General features: G+C 52.0%; 1 protein-coding gene across 1 annotated transcript in view; it reads right to left on the minus strand.

Moving 5' to 3' along the window:
• The window catches only part of PAPPA (pappalysin 1), a 242,666-nt gene that overhangs the window by 52,975 nt on the left and 168,284 nt on the right, over window positions 1-21,407 (minus strand). Inside the window, exons 11-15 of the mRNA XM_066256394.1 lie at window positions 18,109-18,222; window positions 17,023-17,158; window positions 14,088-14,301; window positions 4,944-5,112; window positions 2,570-2,753 (exon numbers count right to left, since the gene is read on the minus strand). Of these exons, the coding sequence (XP_066112491.1) occupies window positions 2,570-2,753; window positions 4,944-5,112; window positions 14,088-14,301; window positions 17,023-17,158; window positions 18,109-18,222 (817 nt within the window). The remainder of the gene's footprint in view (window positions 1-2,569; window positions 2,754-4,943; window positions 5,113-14,087; window positions 14,302-17,022; window positions 17,159-18,108; window positions 18,223-21,407) is intronic.

Below are 21,407 nucleotides of genomic sequence, written 5' to 3' on the forward strand. Positions count from 1 at the left end.
CTATCCAGCTCTAACCCTAGGATGTGAAAGGCTATACACTGGCCACTGTATTGCTTTGAGAAAACAACACTGCAGAGAGCGAGGACAAATAAACACTCCAGAGGCTGCGCCGGCCACAGGCTAGAGCTGGTGGGATTGGGAAGCCATTGCTCTGTTTTTCCTGGTAAGAAGTGGAAGTCACAGTGGAAGAAGAGGAAGGACAAAGAGCATAGTAGTGGTCGGGACCCCGTGACATCCTAGACTCTGCTATGTCCAAAACATGAGGGTGGTATGATGGAGCATTCTTTCAGGAGTTGCAGGAAAATTCCCCTTAGGAGGTGACCCTGTTTATTGGAAAATGCCCGAGGAGACTCGTGGGACAAAGCTGAACCCTCCAGAGCCTGGCTAACTGCTTCTGAGAGAGCCTTTGAAAGGGTCTCTGCCTGGGAGAGGAGGGGGGACCCGGAGTTCCTGGACAGAGGGAGGTGTGTGTGGCAGGAGTGTGAAGGGGGAGGGGAGGAGGAGGAACAAGTGAGCCCAGGGCAGGCAAGAAGGCTCACTGCTGGGCAAGATAAGATGTGGCCTCCACCCATCCAACCAGCTCAGTCCCTGTCTTCAGAAGGTGCTTTATGGTATCGGGTATCTTATGGAGACGAGTGAATAGACTGAATTTTAAATCTGAGTGAGAGAGGCAAAGCTGAGACAGAAAAGGCAGCAAGAGCTGGAATAGAAAGCAGGTCCTTTAGAACATCTTTGTAGGCGGAGAAGGAGGAGGGCAGGGCTGCTTCAGATACCCACTCCACAGTCCACTGCAGGTGCACCCAACACCGCTGAGGTGAGGTGCTGTCAGTAACGCTGCCATTCTGGCCATGCCATTCAACATTCTTGACTTTGAATCTGAAGGTTTTGTGTGTGTTGGGTTTTTTTAAACTCGAGAGTATTTTTCTTTTCCTCGTGCATTTTTTGTAGCTTCTGTCTGTACTTACAGTGTTTATTTGATAAAGGACCCTGGCGTAAGGGAGACTAAGGCTATGAATTCTCAGGTTATTTTCCACACATTGTGGAGGGACGAAAGCCCACTAATCTTTAGAAGTTATATATCCCCTTGAAAATCTGGGGGAAATATTGACCCTCTGTGATTGTCAAAAGGCCTGAGACTCATGAATACACGTCATATCTAAGTTTAAGGGGATTTACAATTCTCCTTCGAAACCCCCATGCCCCACAGAAGTCTACTCTGCACACTCTACAGAATGATGGACCCCCAATGGCATCTGTGCTTGAGTGAGATATCATTTCTAGATATCTGATAAACAGGCAATGTTTCCTCTGATGAAACAAGCAAAGCAGAGGGTTATGGCACCTCTCAGAATCGGGTATAGTGGGAATATATAATATGCAGTTGAAAGCCAAGAGCATTTATCCTGATAATGCCACTAACTTGCTCTGTGATTTTACACAAACTCCTCCTTTTCTCTCACTGGACCTTTGTTTTACCATCTTTCTAATAATCCGTTATTTATTTATTTTTGTATTTTTTTCTGAAGCTGGAAACAGGGAGAGACAGTCAAACAGACTCCCGCATGCGCCCGACTGGGATCCACCCGACACGCCCACCAGGGGCGACGCTCTGCCCACCAGGGGGCGATGCTCTGCCCCTCCGGGGCATCGCTCTGCCGCGACCAGAGCCACTCTAGCGCCAGGGGCAGCGGCCAAAGAGCCATCCCCAGCGCCCGGGGCCATCTTTGCTCCAATGGAACCTTGGCTGCGGGAGGGGAAGAGAGAAACAGAGAGGAAGGAGTGGGGGAGGTGGAGAAGCAAATGGGCGCTTCTCCTATGTGCCCTGGCTGGGAATCGAACCCGGGTCCCCCGCACGCCAGGCCGACGCTCTACCGCTGAGCCAACTGGCCAGGGCATAATCCATTATTCTTGATGAGCTCTAAGAGCCCTTCTAAGCCTGACATCCTAGGATACCCTGACCAGCATCTCACTCATTTCCAAAATGTGGCCTCTTCTTCCGTAGGCCAGATGATGTCCCATTCACTCTAATACTCCTAGTGCCTAGGCCAGGAGATGCTAGTAGATGCTTCCCAGCCACGCCCGCCAGCCAGCCTTTCTTAAAGAACAGCAGTTGACTTTGGAGAAGGACAGGACCTGGGCTCCAAGATGAACCTCGCTGTTCATAAGGTGGCCTTGGACAATTTCCTTCTCTGTGACAATGAGAATAACAATGCTACTTCCCTCTTGGACTTCCTGGGCCCTAATCATGTCCAGAAGACGAGTCACATCAGTTTCAAATGTTACTCTCTTAATCTTCATTTCCTTCCTTTCTCCTTCCCTACTTTCCTCCCCCCCCCCCCCATTTCTTCTTGCAAAATTTGCAAGATCTGGGAGGGAATTCCGCTGCCATACTGACCCACACTCTAATTGTTCCTGGGCAGTGTACACTAGGACGAATGGTGGAAAGAAACCAGCACAGGCCGAATCCACCCGACACTTGGAGTCTGACACCCAGGAGGAGAGCCTGGAAGGAACCGCCGGGCTTCCCGCACGGGCAGCAGGGCGAGCCCAGCCCAAGGCCCTTCCCCACCTTTCAGCTGCGCTGGATGACGGCACTGGAAGGAGCACTTGCTGCCAAAGGTGGTGCCCTCGAGGCAGGAGAAGGAGGCGGCATAGACGTGGTGCTGGTCCGGTACGCCACAGTCCACGGGCTCGCACGCCACCTGCTTGTTCCACTTGCCCTCGGTGCAGGTCACTGTGACGCTGGACCCTGTCTGGAAAGCAGAGGTGGACACAATGAATGGTGGCAGACTGCCTCCCCAACCTGGGGATACACCCTTCTCCCCCCAGGCGACAGCTCGGGGTCTTGTCAGGGCACCAGGAGACCAGTACTCGGTGTCTAGCTTTAGCTCACTTTCAATCCCAATAACTGTATGAATTAGGCATTTCGGTTCCCATTTGACAGCGGCCGAAACCGAGGCTCAGACACACTCAGAGATTATCCCCAAGGACACAGCTGGAAAGAGGCGCAGTGGAGATCTGACCCCTGGGCTCCTGGCTGTTCTCTGTAGGTCCCCAGGTCATGATGCCCACGGTGTCGATGAGACGCTCGAGACTCAAGACCTCTGGGGCACGGTGCCTCCTTACACACACTAGCCACACGTTAGGACATTATCCGTCTTCCTACCTTTCTTTCTCTGGCTCTGGAGGAGGGTCCAGGGAACCTACTGTAGTGTCTGGTGGATAGTGGCTGTCTGGGATCTTGTGACCCTCGATTTTTTCCGCTGTGCTTTGAGACCACGAGGGAGTCCTTTTTCTTATTTCAGTTTTCTCACTGACACTGAACCCAAGGCCTGCTCTAGGAGCCACTCCCCACCCTAAAAGGTGACGGCTCAATAGTCGGGAGATGTTGATGTGGAAAAGGAGCGAGGCTGGAAAGAGTCCCAGGGTCCACAGGGATCCGGACCCCCCTGGAAGACGACAGGGGCCCATGGGTGGAAGGGCGCGGCCAGGCTGCGAGCCAAGGGAGGGAAGTGCCCCACAGCCCTGAGGGCTTCCATTCAGGGAGGAAGCCGCTAATCCCAGGGGATTAGGGATACCAATTGCTGATCTGGGATTTTAAAAGCGAAGGACACTTCCCTCTTAAGCACACATCAAAGAGAGTAGAGGTCCCTCCCTGCCAAAACCGCCTAACTGCTTCCACAGGAGTTCAGCCCTGCCCTGTCTGATGCACCCAGGCAGGTGTCTAACACAAGCAATCTAGAGCTTCCAGGTTGGCTCAACTAGGTGTTCTCAGCAACAGGAAACCCGCCTCGTGTGCTTACAGCACGGCGGTGAAGCCTGCTGGGGCCCTGGCAAAGGCCGCACCTCCTGTCAGAGCTCTGAGTCCTCGAACTCGGGCTCCACTGCCACGGTGGCCCCCTCTCCCGCGCCCACCTCAGACCTCTCAGCAACATGCCGCCATGTCTCAAATCCACTCCCTGCCGCTCCCCTCATGCAGAACGTGTCTATCCCTCATCCTTGACCGCTGCTGATGGCTTCTAAGGGCTCTCCCTGCCACCAGTCTTACTGCCAGACACAAAGCCACACTCACTTGGGCAGCCAGGGGACCACTATCAACCATGATAGGACCATGTCACTTCTTTCAACAGCTCCCCATGGCCCTAAAGATAACCCCCAAACTTCCTGACCAAGATAACAGGGCCTTATCCTGGTGGACCCTGCTTGCTCTTCCAGCCTCAGCGTCTCGGTGAGTTCAGAACACGGACACTCTGTCCGTGGCATGCCCCTTCTCACCAGCGGGCTTCCACATACCCTTCCTGCCTGTGCCCAGAACATACACTTCTTCCCTCTCCCCTTTGCCTCTCTAACCTTATTCTCGGTCTTCATGTAACTTCTCCAAGGTGCTTTCCTTGAATGCTCCTGCATTTCTAACAACGCCTCACTCTTCCCTTGACAGTGCTTGTAACACTGTGTGGTCGTGACTCACTGGCTGCTCCCAGTCACCAGTCACAAAGCACCTTGAGACAAAGATCTAGGTATAGCTTAGTGACTTTCCCTCTAGCTTCCAGTATAGCCTCTGGTTCCCAGTGAACAGATGTTTTGTGATGAATGAATGAATGAACATCTCATTGACAGAGGGCTCACCTCTTCCTAAAGCAGCCCATTCGATGGTAACAGAGTTCTGATGATAAAGGTTTCATTCAAAATGCTCAGCCTGCGGTCTTCCGGATTTGCAACCTACACAAAGACCCTGACAGCTGTCGTGTGGACCACTACTCGGTGAGGAACCATTACCCTACACATTCCAAATCAATCATTGACTCATTCGATCACCACACAGGTACTGAGTATCCACTATGTGGCAGCACTCTTTTGAATGCTGGGGTCCAGCAGAGAACATGTTGAGCACCTGGGGAGCCCTTCTGGGCGGCAGAAGGGCTGAGAGCCCAGCCCCCACACACCTGGCTCTTGATCAGCTCGTCGTCCCGCTGTATCTGGAGCACGTAGCCTGTCCAGCAGCTCACAGTGCACAGGGCCCCGTGGTAGCGGTCGCTGCTGGAGCAGTTGAGGGAGGCATTCTCCACGGACAGCTCTGGACAGTCCGTGGCCTCACACGCAAAGTGCACGCAGCTGGAGGGGAAAAATACACGAAGGTGAGAGGGAGTTTCCCCACAGGACCTCGGCACTCCACCTGGAAGACGGAGACTAGCAGCCTCCCCGCAAAACGGCAGGAGGCTGAGACTGCGGAGAGGAGGAGGAGGAGACAGAGGGGCCCGAGGGGAGGTGGCCTTGGTGAGGAAGACTCTGGGGACTCTGGGGACAGCGGTCCAAGTTTACCATGCAGAGCACAAGTTACGGAAACAGGCCAACCGGGTCTCAAATCATTGAACGCTTTGAGTTATTGTGCTTCCCACCTTGCAGGGCCTCAGTTTTTCCATCTGTGCATTGGGGATCATTACGATTATAGCAAGCATTCACTGTGTTTCTTCTCTGGCAGACACCGAGTGGAGCAATTTCCGAGGGTCATTGTGAGAATTAAATCAGATGGTTCAGGAACAGCACAGAGCAGGACTCCTGGCACAGAAGAGCCCTAAATAAATTGAGTCGTCAATGATCTCAAGAAACCTGTGCTTTGCTACCTCACCTCTCTGAGCTTCAATATTTGAGTGTTCTCAAATTCAGCCAATCCACAGAGCCGTGGGACTCAACTGAGGAGTTAATAAGTCTTTTCCTAAACTGCAAAGTGACTTATGAATCATTAGGAGAGCTGTGCAGGGAGATCATACCTTGCGTTTTTGCTGCAACTACCATCCCAGTCTTCCTGCCAACTCAAATTCAACCTATTCTTCAAGTCTCTGGTACGGGACTCTCTCCCTGGGCCCCCAGGGGAGCTTTCCTACGGGGATTCAGCCCTCCTTTCCCTGGCGCTGTTGTGTCATGCTTCATGCCCTGAAAGCATGGGTCCTTGGTGCCCACCAGTGCCAGGATGTGTGCAGATCCTCAAGAATGGGAACAGAAATGGCGTGGCATCCCTGTGCCTGGTGACCTCCCCCCTTATATTATAGCTACACCGACACGCAGTAATATGAATGACTATTCACTGACTGCGTATATACATGAGCTCACTCCAGCTTCCCTACAACCCTATGAGCTAAGTGTTATTCATTTTATAGCTGGAAAAATCAGGGACCGGTGAGATTAAGTTGCTTAAGTTCCCACCCAGATGTGTGGTTCCAAAGCCCTTGTGGTTAACCTCTCCCTACACTTGGACTAGAACTTCCCTGAGGGTAGAGAAAGTGCCAGTCCATCTTGGGACGCGTCCCATTGGTGATAAAAATGTCTCCCATATAGCAGACATTTCCTAACTAGCAAGAAATGAACGGTGACAGTGTCTTGTGATAATGCCTAAGCATGTCCTAGAGGTTGGCAAGTTGATCCCTGACATGGAAAGCCTCTCGGGACATTTTCCTCCACTCTGACCTCTCTGACCGTCCACCCCAACGCCTGGCAGGCACACGGTGTGCAGTTAGTTGGGTTTGTATCCCGAGCCTGCAGGTTCTCATTTTCCTGTTCTCATCTAGGAGACAAGGAGCAACTGGAAGTCAAATCAGCTTAAGAAGAAATTCCCCATTTTTCCCCCTTTTTGCCCATTTCAGAACACACTCCTGAAGGTTTTACAGGAGGAGCATGGTTATACACCATCGTCCTCCATCCCCTGCTCAAAAAGGAAGGTGCGAAGTAAAGTGGGCAGGGTGAAGCTAACATCTCCCAGACATATCACAAACAAACTCATCCTTTTGCTCACATTCGCTTGGTACAAAACATGCGAAAGGCAAGCGTTTGATGTGGGTCTCAGACCCCACACTGATGCAGGCTTTGCACTCTCTGCACAACCCCCTTCCAGATGCCAATGCATGGCTGGCGGGATTCCCTGACACTTGATGGGGATATTCCGACTCTCCCTCCTTCCTGCTCCTGACAGTCTGGGCCACATGGGGACCTCGAAGAGACTGTGACTGTAACTGCAGAGTCAACACAAGGGCTTTGACACCAAACAATGCATCTGCTCACGTCCTCACGTAAGCGCTGGGGGCAAGAGCCACATGGTTCCAATTTAAATAGGTTTACTCTGAGCTACCGGCTTCCACACTGGTCTTCTGACCTGCGCCTTACAGACTGGCCGTTCTCGCCCCGCACTCCCTGGCTGTTCCCGGCCTCACGTCGGATGATGACCTAGAGGACTTGGGAAGCCCTGTCGAAGGACCAAGGATCTAAGCCTCTCTGGGCTTGGGGGCCATGCCCTTCCCCACTCTGTGCAGATCACAATCCTTCCTCTCAGGAAAAGGATGAACCAAAAAAAAAAAAGTCAGTTTTCTAGAATAGAAATTGGGCTTTGCAACTGGGCACACCCGGGCCCCTGGCCCAGTTCTGCCGTTTATCATCTGCTTGGCCTTGAAAAGTTACAGAACACTCTGGGCTTCGATCTCCTCAGCTGTGAACTAAAGGTAATGAAATGATGTAACTATCAAGATCGTCCACGGGGTGACCTGTCAACCACTCATTAATCTATTCAACGGACTTGCCTGGGGGCCTTCCTCCATGCCAGACGCTGTTCTAAGCATTGGGGAGACAGCAAAGGAGGGGACAGGGCGGGTTCCCGTCACCTGTGTCTTTGAGGAAGAAAGGCATGTGCCAGATAGAAGTCATAAAAAGCTTTGTTTAGGTCAGGATGAGAACTGAGTGATGCACACCGTAAAAGCCTTAACGCAAAGTGAAATTAGAGCGTGTGACTGTTGTGGGGGGCAGGGAAGGACGCTTCATACAGAGGGTCAAGGGCAGCCTCCATGACGAGGGAACCACGGACGAAGAAAACGATGAAATGAAAGCCCTGCCATTGGAAGGTCTGAGACAGAGGGAGTCCCAGGCTGAGGGAAGGGCGCGTGCAAAGGGCTGGGATAGGATGGAGCTCTGTCTGTCTGCAGATCAGGACCAACGCACGGAAAGTGCTTCAGAAATGGAGGCTCCATGAGAAAGGGGTCTCTCTCCTCTGGCTCTTCCTGCGATGGAAGGAGGACACCCCCTGCATCACCGGAGCACGCAGGCTTCATGGCCGACGGGGTAGGAAGCACTGCACTGAGGAGACCAGGGAGTTTCCTGCCCCACAGGGCCTCTCGGAGCCCTGAAGGAGCTGAAAGCACCTGGTGGGTTTCCAGAAGAGGCTACGGTGTGCGTCATTTTCCAAATTCTGATCACTGTTTTTATGGGACATGTCTGAGGACCCGTGTCTTCCAGCACACACTTTGAGGGGAGGAATTGAAGCACCCCTGCTTTTTCAGCATATCTGTCTGCAGCGGGTTTGCAGGCTTGAGAACGGGAAGAAGAGAGAGGTGAGGTGGGGCAGAGGCTGGCCTCCGTGTTTGAGCTGCATCAGCGCGTGCATCCTCACGGTAGCTCCTTGCTCTCCTGTTACCATGCCCATCATCAAGAACAGAAGACTGAAATGAGGGAAGCTAAGTTGCTTGTCCAAATGGACTCTGTGTAGACAAAATCTGTGTGGCTCTGCCTGTCTGTCCCCAAAGTCCCTGTTCCCCCCCCCCCCCCGCTTTCCACTTGGTTGGAAAGGGTTCTGTGAACACACTGTCCAAAAATTATAAACATTACCCCCAACTGCCCCTCCCAAATAACTCCCTGACACAGCCCTGTCATTTCTGAAACACAAAAACGAAAATTAAAACTAAGGAAAACAAAACCAAAATGCCTCTGGCTTCATAAAAAAGGGGGGGAGGGGTTAGACTTTAATACCAGTGATAGATGGTCAATAAAAATAATTTAAAATGGCAAAATGAAGCCACTTCTCAGAAGGGAGGAAGGCAGATGATCAGAGGGCTGGGGGAAGGGACACAGGTTAATTATTAATAAAATTGTCATGTCCGGACAAAGGTGGAGGACCCTTCCTCCCATTCCCCAGGTGCAGATACGTATGAATTTTCTTTTTTAAAATCTATATTCTAACTTATTTACTTATAGACTCTAGCTCCATGTAGAGGTAAAACCTTAGATGATCTGATAGCTAAGCCCACAACTGCTGCCCCCACGACCATTTGAAATGCCCCCAATCGCACATAACAGAGGATGCCTGGGTCCTACTGGAGCCAGGACACAGCAGGGCAGGAGTCGAAGGGCGGGTGAGGGCTCCCCTCCTGGCTCCATGCCCGTGACTCATGGCTTAACTCTGGTGCCCTGCGACTGAGCCGCAATTATGCCATGGGGAAGTGGAGACAATAACAGGCAGGTTGTTTATAAATCGTTCTGAGTTGTTCCGATGGGGACAGGGGAAAAAAATAAAAACAAAACAACTACTACAACAACAACAACAGCAACAGCATGCGCAAGCCTGGGAAGAGAGAAGGGAAAACGCTCTTGGCACCGAAGCGGCGGGGTCACTTGGGAAGGGAGACGGATGAGGAGTTACCACGACAGGACTGGTTTTTCTGCCTGGAAATGAGACGAGGATGGAGGGAAGCGTCCCTAGAAGGCTCTTCTGAGCTGGAATTCTGGAAGCCAGGGACATGGTGGGACAGAGGAGGGCTCTGTCAGCAATGTGAAAGCAGGTGAGGGGTGAGGTGCAGGTGCCCAGAGGAAGGAACTCGCCCGGCCACACCAGCAGGTCACCCAGTCAGTCCCAGGTGGTCTGGTGGGACTGAGGGTCCTGGCCACTCCGGCCTGTGGGACAGGAGTGTGGACACCTCTGATAAAAAGAAAAGATCTTTGCCTGGGAAGTCCGGAAAACTGGATTCCAAAGCCGGTTCTGGCCTGCACAGGCGAGGGACGCCGGGTAACGCACTTCTCCTGCCCGGACCTTAGCTTTCCCAGCCTCCAGTGACAGAGCAGAACCAGAGAATCTCTTAGAGTTTCCCCAGCTTGCAGGGATCACGGTTGTAGGAGGAATAAACAACAGCGGTATGTCATTTCAGAGCCCTTTGGAATGGAAAAAAAAAAAAAAACAGGCTTGACAATCCCAGGGACGGACAGGTATGGAGGAGCAAGAGCTCTGACAGTCGCTGCCGGGGTGTGAGCCGGGCAGCGGGGTGGGGAAGGGTCAGGTCACAGCCGGTGCTGTTGAAGGGGCGCCTATGGGTGGGCACTGCACTTCCATTTGCAGGTCTGTCCCCCAGACCTGCGCCCCCCTGCAGACATCCTGAGAGAAGTCCCTTGGGGGGCTGGAGAAGCTGGGTGAGCATGTGGACAGCAGTCGGGGGCCTGTGATCTCTGGCCATGAGCAGCTTCATTGTGGGCTCCAAATCTTCCGTATGAATTTTTATACATTCAACGAGGAGGGTATTCCATGCGTGGGCCCCTTCTGTCCGTGCATGGGCTCCGGGAACCCTGGGCCCTAGCCTGGGGCACATACCCCAATCGCAGAGTCTCTCCTGCTGGAAGGACTAATCTGACCTCGGGAAGGATGTCTTTCCTCTGAAAGTTAGTTCCCTCTAAGGGTTAGTTCCCTCTGACAGCTGCCTCTCCCTGGATGGGCTGGCATGGAGAAAGTGGGAAGAATGTGAGGTGGAGGAAGAAAGAATGCAAAATGGAACAGGGGCAGGAGAAGGAAAGGAAAGAAAGAAAAAAGGAAGGAAAGAAAAATGAAGGAAGGAAGGAAGAAAGGAAGGGGGGAAAGGAAAGAAAGGAGAGAAGAAAGAGAAGGAAAAACGTTTCTTGTCTAAACACATGGCCCACTGAATTTTATAGCACAGTGCTCCATCTCTGCTTAGAACCATGAGGATAGAGGCGGGTGTGTGTGTGTGTGTGTGTGTGTGTGTGTGTGTGTGTGTGTGTATGCGCACATGCGCGTGAGATAGACACACTGGAGCCTCAATCCATAATTGTTGCTTTTTCTCATTGAAAAGGCTTCTTAACTCCCTCACCACCATTGCTACACCCCCTCCCCCATCCTGACCCCTTCCTCTAACTCTGTGTAGAGCTGGGGTTTGGCCCAGAATTCCACAACTGGACCTTTTGTTTGAAACCTGATCCTGTTTTCTTGGACCTCTAAATTTATTCCCAGTCCTGTAGGGGGACTGGAGGCCCTTGGATCTAGGTCAGGACACAGTACCTGAATGGATGTGGGATGGTGATGCTTCTCTCGGGGCAGCCCACTAGGTACCCAGCTGCTCTCAGGAACAGAGAAAGAACAGGAGCCCAGAGGAAGGGGAGCAAGAAGAGAAAATGAGAAAGCATGGATGGGGAGGGAGGAGAGGAAGGGATGTGTGGAGGGGGGAGGAGAGGAAGGGGTGTGGGGGGAGGAGAGGAAGGGGTGTGGGGGGGAGGAGAGGAAGGGGTGTGGGGGGGAGGAGAGGAAGGGGTGTGGGGGGAGGAGAGGAAGGGGTGCGGGAGAGGGAGGAGAGGAAGGGGTGTGTGGAGGGGGGAGGAGAGGAAGGGGTGCAGGAGAGGGAGGAGAGGAAGGGGTGTGGGGGGGAGGAGAGGAAGGGGTGCGGGAGAGGGAGGCGAGGAAGGGGTGCGGGAGAGGGGCGGGAGGGGAGAAACACCAACACCACTGGGGGTAGTGGCATGTTTCTACCACAAGCTGGAATCTGTAAAGAAGCGATGCTGTTTACCTTGGTGTTTTGAGAACGAAGGGAAACATCCCCTGGCTTTTCACAGTTGCTGCTTAGTTTTCGTTTCTCTCCTGCTGTTTGTTGGTCTTAGTGCATTTGCACATTTGCACAGTCCTACCTATTTGGGTAACTGCCTTTTCAGTTTCCCAAGAGCAGCCGATGTCCCTCCCCATGCCACCCTCCTCTGCAGGCATTCAGGAGGGGGTCCTGGATCCCCACAGCCTGAGCCTGGCAAGGGGGGTGGGCTCTGACGATCCCAGCAGGCTCCCAGCTCAGGGCCGAGCCCGTAGAGCCCCTCAGGGCTGCATCTTCAGCACCTGACTGTTTCCCTGCCTACATGCTCGCAGGTGAGCAGCTGTGCAAAGTCCCCTTTTCTCCCAGACGGATGGACAGATGTTCCTTGCTCTGGTGGGCAGAATGTGGCTTTTAGGGACTGGCCAAGCAGGGTTTGGCCTCTGACTGTCTGGATGGCCTCGACTCACTCACTCTGTCCATACTTCCCAGGACATGTGATAATAAAATAAGATAGCAAAACAATAAGGCCCTGGCTGGGTAGCTCAGTCAGAACGTTGTCCTGGCATGCCAAGGTTGCGGATCCATCCTGGTCAGGGCACGTAGGAGCAACCAGTGAGTGTGCGAAGAAACTGAACAAATCGACCTCTCTCCCGCTCTCTGTCTCCCCTTTCCTCTCTTTCTCAAATCAATTCAAACACTCTTTTAAAAATAAATACAATAATAAATGTCAGTCCTTTCCTCTTCCCTTGTGTCTCTCCTATCTCCTGGGAATCACAGGCCCTTAGCACTGGAGAGAACCACAGAAGTCATCCAAGACATCATCATTTCATAGGTGGGGAAACCGAGGGCCAGAGAGAAGGAGTGACCGGCTCCCAGTCAGATCACCAGTCAGACAGGACAATGCTCGGCCCCCCTCAGTGTTCTTCAGCCAGTCAAATAACTCCACAAGTACGTATGGACTGGTTTGTTTCAGAGCTTAACACCTTCCTACGGTTTACTTCGGGCACGGAAACTGTTCATGAAGGACTCAGAGGAGCCAGTGCCGGCCTCGGTCGGTGCCGGCTTGTGGCCGGCGTGGCCCCTGGGTGAGGACGGGAAGCATTGTGGGAAAGGTTCATGCATTTGCATTTTCCATCCACACTGTTTCTCTGGGTTCTCAGAATGGACTTATTTTCCTAGTCTGGAGAGCCGGGGATGAAAAAGCCCTCTTAGGGTGAACTATAACAATGAGTGATATTTAAGGCGCTCTCTGGCCTCCAAAGGATTGCAACAGACTTTGCACAACAGAAGCCGGAGACAGTGGGTGCAGAGCAATGTGGGTTTTGCAACCATCTTTTGTGTTCTCTGTGGCAGCAGGGGCGTGGGAAAGGCTGGGGTCCCCCTGCCCCTGCTCTCTCCCCTCCTCACCCGCAGGTGTATCAGGCAGGGCTGCCTCGCCTGTCCCAGGGCTCCCCTCTCAGGGAGCCCACGGAGACCCCCAACTCTTTCTCCTCCTGGATCTCACACAAACATGAGAGATGCTGTGTGCCTGGACCGGCCCTTCCCCTGCTGGGGCCCTGGGATTCTAGAGGGTACCAAAGTTTGGACACTTTTGATGTCCCAGGGAGTCTCTGAGGCTGCCTCCAGCTCTCACCTCGAGAACCCTCCGCAGAATTCCGCACTGAAAAGTGCCGCCCTCGTGGGGAGATAACTGTTCTTTATTAATGCACTGTTGTTGCATGGCGCCTGTTTGCAAGAGCACCGTCATCTCAGCGCCCCCTTGAGCCCCCATGAACACCCTATCGGGTAGATATTACCATCCGTTTATTCCAACATAGAACACTGCGACCAAGAACAGTGAAAGGAAGTCAAGGACACGCCATCAGGAAGGGGCAGATTCGGATCCAGCACGAGGACTACCGGAGCTCCTGTTCTGTCCGGGAAACACCTTCCTCTCTCAGCCCTAAACTAGGTTCATCAACGGACGCCTGGTCCCAGCGTAAGGAAGCTACGTGAGGCAGCTCAACACCGGGCTTGGAGGAGACAGAGATTTCCCCATCACTGCAACGCAGTGACCTGGGGTGGGACGAGTAAGAGGCTCCCTCCCTCCCCCTCAATTTCAGAGGCTTATGCCTCCTGTCTGTGCTTAGGAAGCAGAACAGTGCAGTACTTCAGAGCTGAAAGCAAGCTAATCCACCTGCCCTCTCTTTGTTCAAATGGGGATGTTGAGGTCCAGAGGAAGAAAGCAATGTTTCCAGGGTCACCTTGCAAACCACTCTCAGCTCTGCCGCTGCAAGCCAGAGGAAGAGGGTCCTCTTCTCACCACCCATCCCTGCCTCCCTGCCTCACCCCTTGACATCAGGCCCAAAGGCACAGCTGACCAGAGCCCAGAAGGAGGAGACGGGAGATACCCCCAGATTTTCATAGCAGTACACATGCCGACCCCGTCTCCACTTGGCTACAAAATGGCCCAGGGCGAGCCGCCCCAGGGCGCCTTACCTCTGCTCAGCAGAGCTGTAGGTCTCCCCTCTCTGGCAGCTGCTCAGGGTGACAGGGTCAAAGCTGTCGAAGGAGCGCAGGGCCACCCCCGAGATGGCGACCAGGGGTGAACTGAAGCTCACACGTACCGCCTGGCTGTGGTAGAAGGGCTGGCTGAGGTCATGGACCACAGGGATAATCAGGGGATTGTTCCTGCAGCTCAGGACGTGGAGGCCTGTCAGGGGAGACAGAGGGCCGGGGCCAGGCTCATTACTCAAGGCCAGTCACGCCCTCCCCAACGGGCCCTTCCCGAAGCCCCCGGGCCCTTTCATGTTGCTGCACAAAAGCACCATTGGGTGGCCGGTGGGGATTTTGAGTTTGATTGAAAGTTCCTTTGTCTGCTTTTTTTCTTGGTTCCAAATCTGTCCACCCCCCTTGCCTCCCTGCCCCCCGAGCTTTCCCTTTACCTAGCGCCCACGGCCCCTCTCCCCACCCCCAAAGGGCCACCCCTCAGCCCAGCGTCCCGGGCCCACTCTCTCCTCCCTCCCACATTGCACTAGGGCTTCATGGTCTGAGTTGCCAGTTTTCAGGCTGCCTTCCCAGAAAGAGCTCACAGCAACAGGCCACTGGAGGGGCCGGGGAGGGGAAAGTACCCATTTTAAATCTAAGAACCTGCGAGGAGCCCTGTGAGGAAGTAAGGGCCTCAGTGACCATTGTGTGGACAGGAGACCAGGACTCCTGAGCAGGAAATGGCTCTCCAGGGGCACCCAGGACAGCCCTCGATAAAATGTCCAGGTAGAAGCCAAGCTTGCCTCACTAAAACCCCTCTAGGACAGGGAGCTGGTCCCCAGGCTTCAGGACGGAAGGGAGAGGGCAGGGAGGAAAGGGCGCATCCCGAAGGGGAGTGGAGGGAGTGATGGGCGGAGATAGAGCCGTGGAGTGATCCAGCTTTGGTGCTGGTGGACCCTGGTTCAATTCTGGTGCTAGCCACTTCCTCATTGTGTGACTCCAGCCAACCCTCGCACTCAGCATCTGTGTCTAAACAATGGGAGAGTCCTGCCTGACCAGGCGGTGGCGCAGTGGATAGAGCGTCAGACTAGGAGGCGGAGGACCCAGGTTCGAGACCCCGAGGTCGCCAGCTTGAGCGCAGGCTCATCTTGGTTTGAGCAAAGCTCACCAGCTTGGACCCAAAGTCACAGGCTCCAGCAAGGGGTTACTCAGTCTGCTGAAGGCCCACGGTCAAGGCACGTATGAGAAAGTAATCAATGAACAACTAAGGAACTGTAACAAAGAATTGATGTTTCTCATCTCCCTGCCTTCCTGTCTGTCTGTCCCTATCTGTCCCTCTCTCTGACTCTCTCTCTGTCTCTGTGACCAAATAAACCCAAAACAAAACAAAACAAAAACCAATGGGGAGTCCTGACCACGTCCAGGCAGACAGGCTAGGTTGGGCGTGAAGCTCCTGGTCCGGCGGACCCTCCTGTGGGCCCCTCTCTTGGAGCTGCCGAGCTTCGGCAGGGGATGCCCGGATGCTGAGGACAGAGCACGAGGACCGCTGGGGAGGGACAGGGATGTGTGCACATCTCGGGCCCCACGTAGCAGGATCTGAAGAGCTTCCCTGGAACTGGATGTTTCCTCACTCTGCCGAAAACCTCTGCTCAGGGCCTGGCTGGTGTCCGCTTTGCCTGGACAGCTATGAAAATATTTGCTTCCCACTTAGGGAAATTTACCAGGAATCCAGATAAGTCCAGAGGGGTTTTCTTTCTCTTCCTTATTAGGATGTCCCCCCATTGCCTTTCAGACTAACTAAATAAGTAAACATCAAAACAAAACAACAACAACCACCACAAAAGCCCTCCCTGCTGCCTGGGCTTCTGCTTGACCCTGGATTGGCCCCGGCTCTGCCTCCTTCCCGGGGGTCTTTGGAACCTGCTCCCTGGGGAACGGTGTGGGCGCTGCTCTGAGGCCTGGGCTTCTGCTTGACCCTGGATTGGCCCCGGCTCTGCCTCCTTCCCGGGGGTCTTTGGAACCTGCTCCCTGGGGAACGGTGTGGGCACTGCTCTGAGGCCTGGGCTTTGGTGCCAGCCTGCAATTCCAAACACCTGGCATGGCTGCATTGGAAATGCGAGGGCAGGCAACATAGCACATCCTCAGTGCCAGGCCGTGTGCTAGGCACAGGTCACAACAGTCTCAAGGCATATCTTATTTAATGTCTGCGTTTAAAATGGCATCATTGTCCCCAATGTGCATGAGGGAAGGTGGCAGTCTAATGGGGCCCTGGGGGTGGAGGGAATGGCTCACATTTTCCTGGTGAGTGAGTGGCAGGGACAGGATTCAGAGCCTGGCTAACAGCTGGGGGGGGGGGAGGCTGTCCTGTGGCTCGTGTCTCATGTGGATATGTAGAGGCCGGGTGGTACCAGTGACAACTCCTGCCCTTGTTCCGGGGCAGCTGACTCCTCACCTGCCTTCCTGCCCCTGAATCAGGCCCTTTCTTGTTCTTACTCCCGTGAATGAGTGTGCAGCTCAGAGTGGAACATGGTTGGTACTTGGGGGTCATGCACAGGCACCTCTGGCTAGAGGGTAAGGAGCTTCTGCCATGCGACCTGGGGTCTCTTTGGGTGTGAGGTTCTGAGATGTATAGTGGGAAACGGCCTTTGCTCCGTCTCCTCCCTAGGGCCTTCTGAGGGTCATATGAGATGCTGAGCTTAAAGGTGTCCGGGGAGGGAGCTGCTGAAGGGAGGCCCTTCACACTGACTCCTACCTCCGTTTGTACCTGTCAGATTCAGGCTTCCTTAGATACACAATCGTATCCTGACGTGAAGGCAAGCAGAACGTCAGCGAGAACAGACAGGAGGAAGGGGGAGGAAGCGCTCACGCTCGGTCGGCTCCCACAACCGCCAAGGGCAGACTGGAACCAGGTGCCCAGAGTAAGTCAGGCCCCAGGGGACGTGCTCACCTAGATCGTGGCTCTGATCTTTGGTGTCAAACAGCTGAACGCTGATGGTTTCCTGCTTTTGGTCTCCATAATAGGTCCCATCTGTCACCAGGTGGACAATGACAGCTGCAGCAACCATCGGCTGAGAAAAGTATGCCTGAAATGCACATGACATAAGGGGGTCGCTCACGTCCTCTGTCCCTTGGTGGGGAAGCAGCCACAGGGCAGGGGTTTCAAGGAGAATCTTCTATTTCAGTGACTAGATTACCCATCATGGCTCCATGACAAGAACTGGGAGACAGGGAAACCTTGCAGCGAAGAGCAGAGTCTCCGAGATCAGAAACTCAGTTCCAATCTCAGCTCTGCTCCTTCTGAGATGTTCCCTGCTGGTGTTCCGGGGAGGCTGTGCTGCCCTGGGCCCCGTTCCCTCCACTCTAATGGGAGGGTTAAGTAAAGAACCGAATCACAGGGTGACTATTAGGCTCAGTAGGAAAATGGGATTAAAGTGTCTGGGACAAACTAAAGCCACAAAAAAAAAAAAACGGTACTGTTATTATTCCTCATGTCTCCATGCTAACCTCTGTACTTGGCACCGAGGAGACAAAGCTAAGAAAGACATTCGCCTTGCATTTCTGCAGACTATGGAGTTCAGTTAGGTGACTGGCACACACACCAAAACTCAATACAATCCACAGTCCCTAGGAAGACGGGCTCATAGACAGCAATGCAATACCACGTGACAAATGCCTTCCAACAGATGACCAAACATGTAGAGGGCTGGAAGGAAAGGAATAGTCGCTTTTCTCTGGGGATCTCACTGAAAGTGTCAGGGAATACAAAACCATTGTAAAAGGTCTTGAACAACGCACGGAGGCTCCAGGCAGACAAAGGTATCCAAAACTCTGCCCAAGCAAGAATGACTGAAGGGTACTTCACAAGCACTGAAGGGATTCCATTTCAGGAAGTATCCTACCCCTAAGTGTTCTGCTCCCCATCCCTAACAATGAACACCCTCAGTGAGTAGAAAACCATCTGAGGAAGGGTGATGGAAGGCAGTGCTTCTTGGGGGCCACAGGAGATTCTAAGGCTCTCAAAGCATCAGCTTACCTGGAGCCAGAAGGTGGTCTGAATCACCTGGGAGTACGGGTAGCTGATGGTGCAAGGATACCAGGCGTGCTGGGAAATGCCCTCACTGAGATCGATCACCTTGGTTCGACACACCTAGAAAAGAGAAAGAGAAACAAATATTGCGGAAGGTCGCGGGGGTCGAACTCAATTCGGTTTGATAAAACTTCTGATATCTACATATTTTGTCTGCGACACCCTAGGGAGAAACAGGGATGAAAGGACAAGAGTCTATTCCAGAGGCCTAAATTCTACCTGGAAGAGGAAATCCTCAGTGCTATTAAGGAAAACACAGACAACATGTTTCAGTGGTAGAGTCAACTGAGAGAGTAATTCTTAGGGGAACACACCCCAGAGGAGTTGATGTTTGAGCTGAGTTTGGAAGAATAAGGTAGAGATAAGGGGAAGGGCATTGCAGGTAGAGGGAACAGAAGCAGGAGTTCAGAGGAAATCAGAAGTTCGGAAAGGTTAAGTTGTTATAAGCTGCCTGGAGAATGTGGCAGGAAAATAGACTGCTGAATACCAAGCAGACCCCTTTAGAATAAATCTGTAAATTGTGCTTAGGGCTATATTGACAACAGAGCAAGACTATGATAGTATCAGCACTTGCTTCCCTCGAAGAAAATCAGCTCCATCCCTTCATATAGATGTACGTAAATATATATATACAGACACAAACCCATATACACACATTCATTCTCAATGGTAGATACACTGAACAGTGTTAAAAGGAACACAAAGTGTGTACAGTCAAGTGGAATTATTCAAACAAAAAGAAATAGCGGTTTTGTGAGTATCCAAATGTCATTTCATTCACTGGCTCGCTCATTCATTCATTCATTCATTCAAATAATACTCCCTGAGTCACTGCTATTTTCCCGGTCCTGTGAGACAAGATGATGGACAAGCCCGATGGTGGAGTTTAGAGAGATGGCATGTGCAGATTTCCATCAAGTGATCACACATGCATGAACAACTGTAAACTGTAGAACAGAAAAAGGCTACAGAGGAAAAGCATATGAAGAGCTGAGTTGTTCCTGTGATTGGCCAGAATGTTCAGAGGAGGTCATCCCAAATGAGTGCTTTTCCTCTGAGCTTGAACATGGCTCCTCTCTCTAAACCTCCCTGTGAATTTGGGCCTGTCATTCCACATCTGCAGGTCTCAGCCTACTCACGTAAAAAAGTCAGGCAGACCTAGAGAGGATCAAGACATTCAAAGATCAAGCATATCCATCCCATCAATATCTGTAGTAGCAAAAGACCAGAAATGGTTTATATGTTCATCCTTTAGGGACTCAATGCATAAAAATATAACATAGTCACATAATGGGATTCTATAAACAAAAGAATACTAAGAGGACTGAATGAGATTCCTATCCAGGGAGGATAATAACAATATTTAACACCTGTTCAGTATGGGTCCTGGCCGAACAAAACCAGAGCCCTATTCATTAGTTCATAGACATCAACTTGGAGAGACTGCAAAAATATAACATTGAGTAAATTAAGAAGAATAAGACCTAAGTGAGTAAGTACATTTTGATGTCATTTATAAAAATCACACAAAGCAAGATTATACCCACAGATTCATATAAATGAGAGTAGAATGACTAAAAATGGAGTGGAAAAGTTAGACATCAAATTCACTAATCAAAGTCAATATAAAGTCCTTGGCTGCGCTGTAATCTACAGCTGCAAGCATCTAACACCAGGTGTTCCCCACACCTTTCATGCAATTTCCCTTAATGTGAACATGTTCATCAACTCATTCTTGAAAGCTCCAATAAAGGGAGAAGGTTGTGTAACCAACTTTGGAGAATCCCACATTCGCCCAAGAGTTCTTCAATGGTGAGTTGGCTTTGGATTTAAGGAGACCTGGTTCTGGTCTGAGCTTCCTCAAAATGTGACGGGCGACTGTGGACTAGTGGCCTCATCCCTTTGGACCGCGGGTTTATCTTTCACAATTGAATGTTGGATTGCGTCATAGGTTGTCGAGGTGTCACCTATGAATTCCTGGGGTGCCTTGGAGGTGTCAGCCTGGGGGTGGGGGAGCTCAGGACTGGGGGAGGGGAAATCTGCTTAGTTTCTGCTCCAACAGTTTCAACCAGAGCATCATCTGTTTCAGATATCCATCCAGCTGCCTTGTAAATTTCATTTATGAAAAGAGCTTTCAAAACATTGGAAAGAAATTGAAATGTGCATCACTGAAGTTTGCCTTCCCCCCTCCCCAAGGCACCAGCTCGGATCCTGTAAATACCGTATTGGTTTTCTGAATGCCACAGGTAACTTCTTAGGGAGAGGGAAGGTGCCACGAATTAGGTGATGGCTTCAGCTATTTGGATCTGCACAAGCCTAACACCCAGGAGACTAGGGTAAAATACAGTTCCATTAATGGGCTGGAAGACGTTTTCAAGTTTATTTACTTTTCTCAAAAACGACTGGGAAGAAGCCTAGGCAGATTGTGTTACATTTTACAGCAGTGCAAGACTCTGCATAAACTAGCTATGGCATTTGCAATCCAGGCCAGCAATTTGACATGTATCATTTTGAAATTCTTTTCCCCTGTGTTCTTAGCTGCCTGTCCCCCAGCAAAGCACGCTGGAGCACATCTCTGGAGGGCTGGAGTGTGCGTGTTTGTGGGGGGTGCTTATCTCTGCATCTTAAGCATTCATGGTCAGAGAAGTCGACCAAGCCCTCTTACTGCTTAAATACAATTTCCTCTTATCTCATCCACCCTATCAGCACTAAATGGGGCGTTAGAAGAACATGCTGCTGTTATTTTATTCTCCTGTTTTCCTATTTAGTTTTGTGCTTGTCCCGGGCTGGTTGGGATCCTGGGACAGTTAAAGCAGATCAGAGAGGAAACAAATCCAGCTGAACCTTAGCCCAAAGCCCCAGTTGAACTTAAAACCATCTATGTTCCTAGGGAGTTGTGTGTGTGTGTGGGGGGGGGGACTTGCAGGGGAGCAAACACTCACAGCCTCCTGCTTTCATAGATCTTGCATGGATCACTCATTCAGCAGCCGTTGACTGAGGGTGCATGGTACATGGTGCTCCAAATCCCTGGGAGCAAGAGTTCACGGCCACAGGACTGGTCTTGAAGGATGCAGTATGATCCCGAGGTAACTAATTCTATGGGGATGCTCTGTTCTCATCTGCCCCCCCCTTCTTTTGTACCTTCCAAAAAAGAAAAAGCAAACCCAACTCCATGAAGTATCACTGAGCAATGCAGATTTTACTGAATACTCTGTGGGGCTGGAGGCAGCATAGCCTCATCACGC

Source organism: Saccopteryx bilineata, chromosome 2 (genome assembly GCF_036850765.1).
Source record: "Saccopteryx bilineata isolate mSacBil1 chromosome 2, mSacBil1_pri_phased_curated, whole genome shotgun sequence".
Taxonomy (NCBI): domain Eukaryota; kingdom Metazoa; phylum Chordata; class Mammalia; order Chiroptera; family Emballonuridae; genus Saccopteryx; species Saccopteryx bilineata.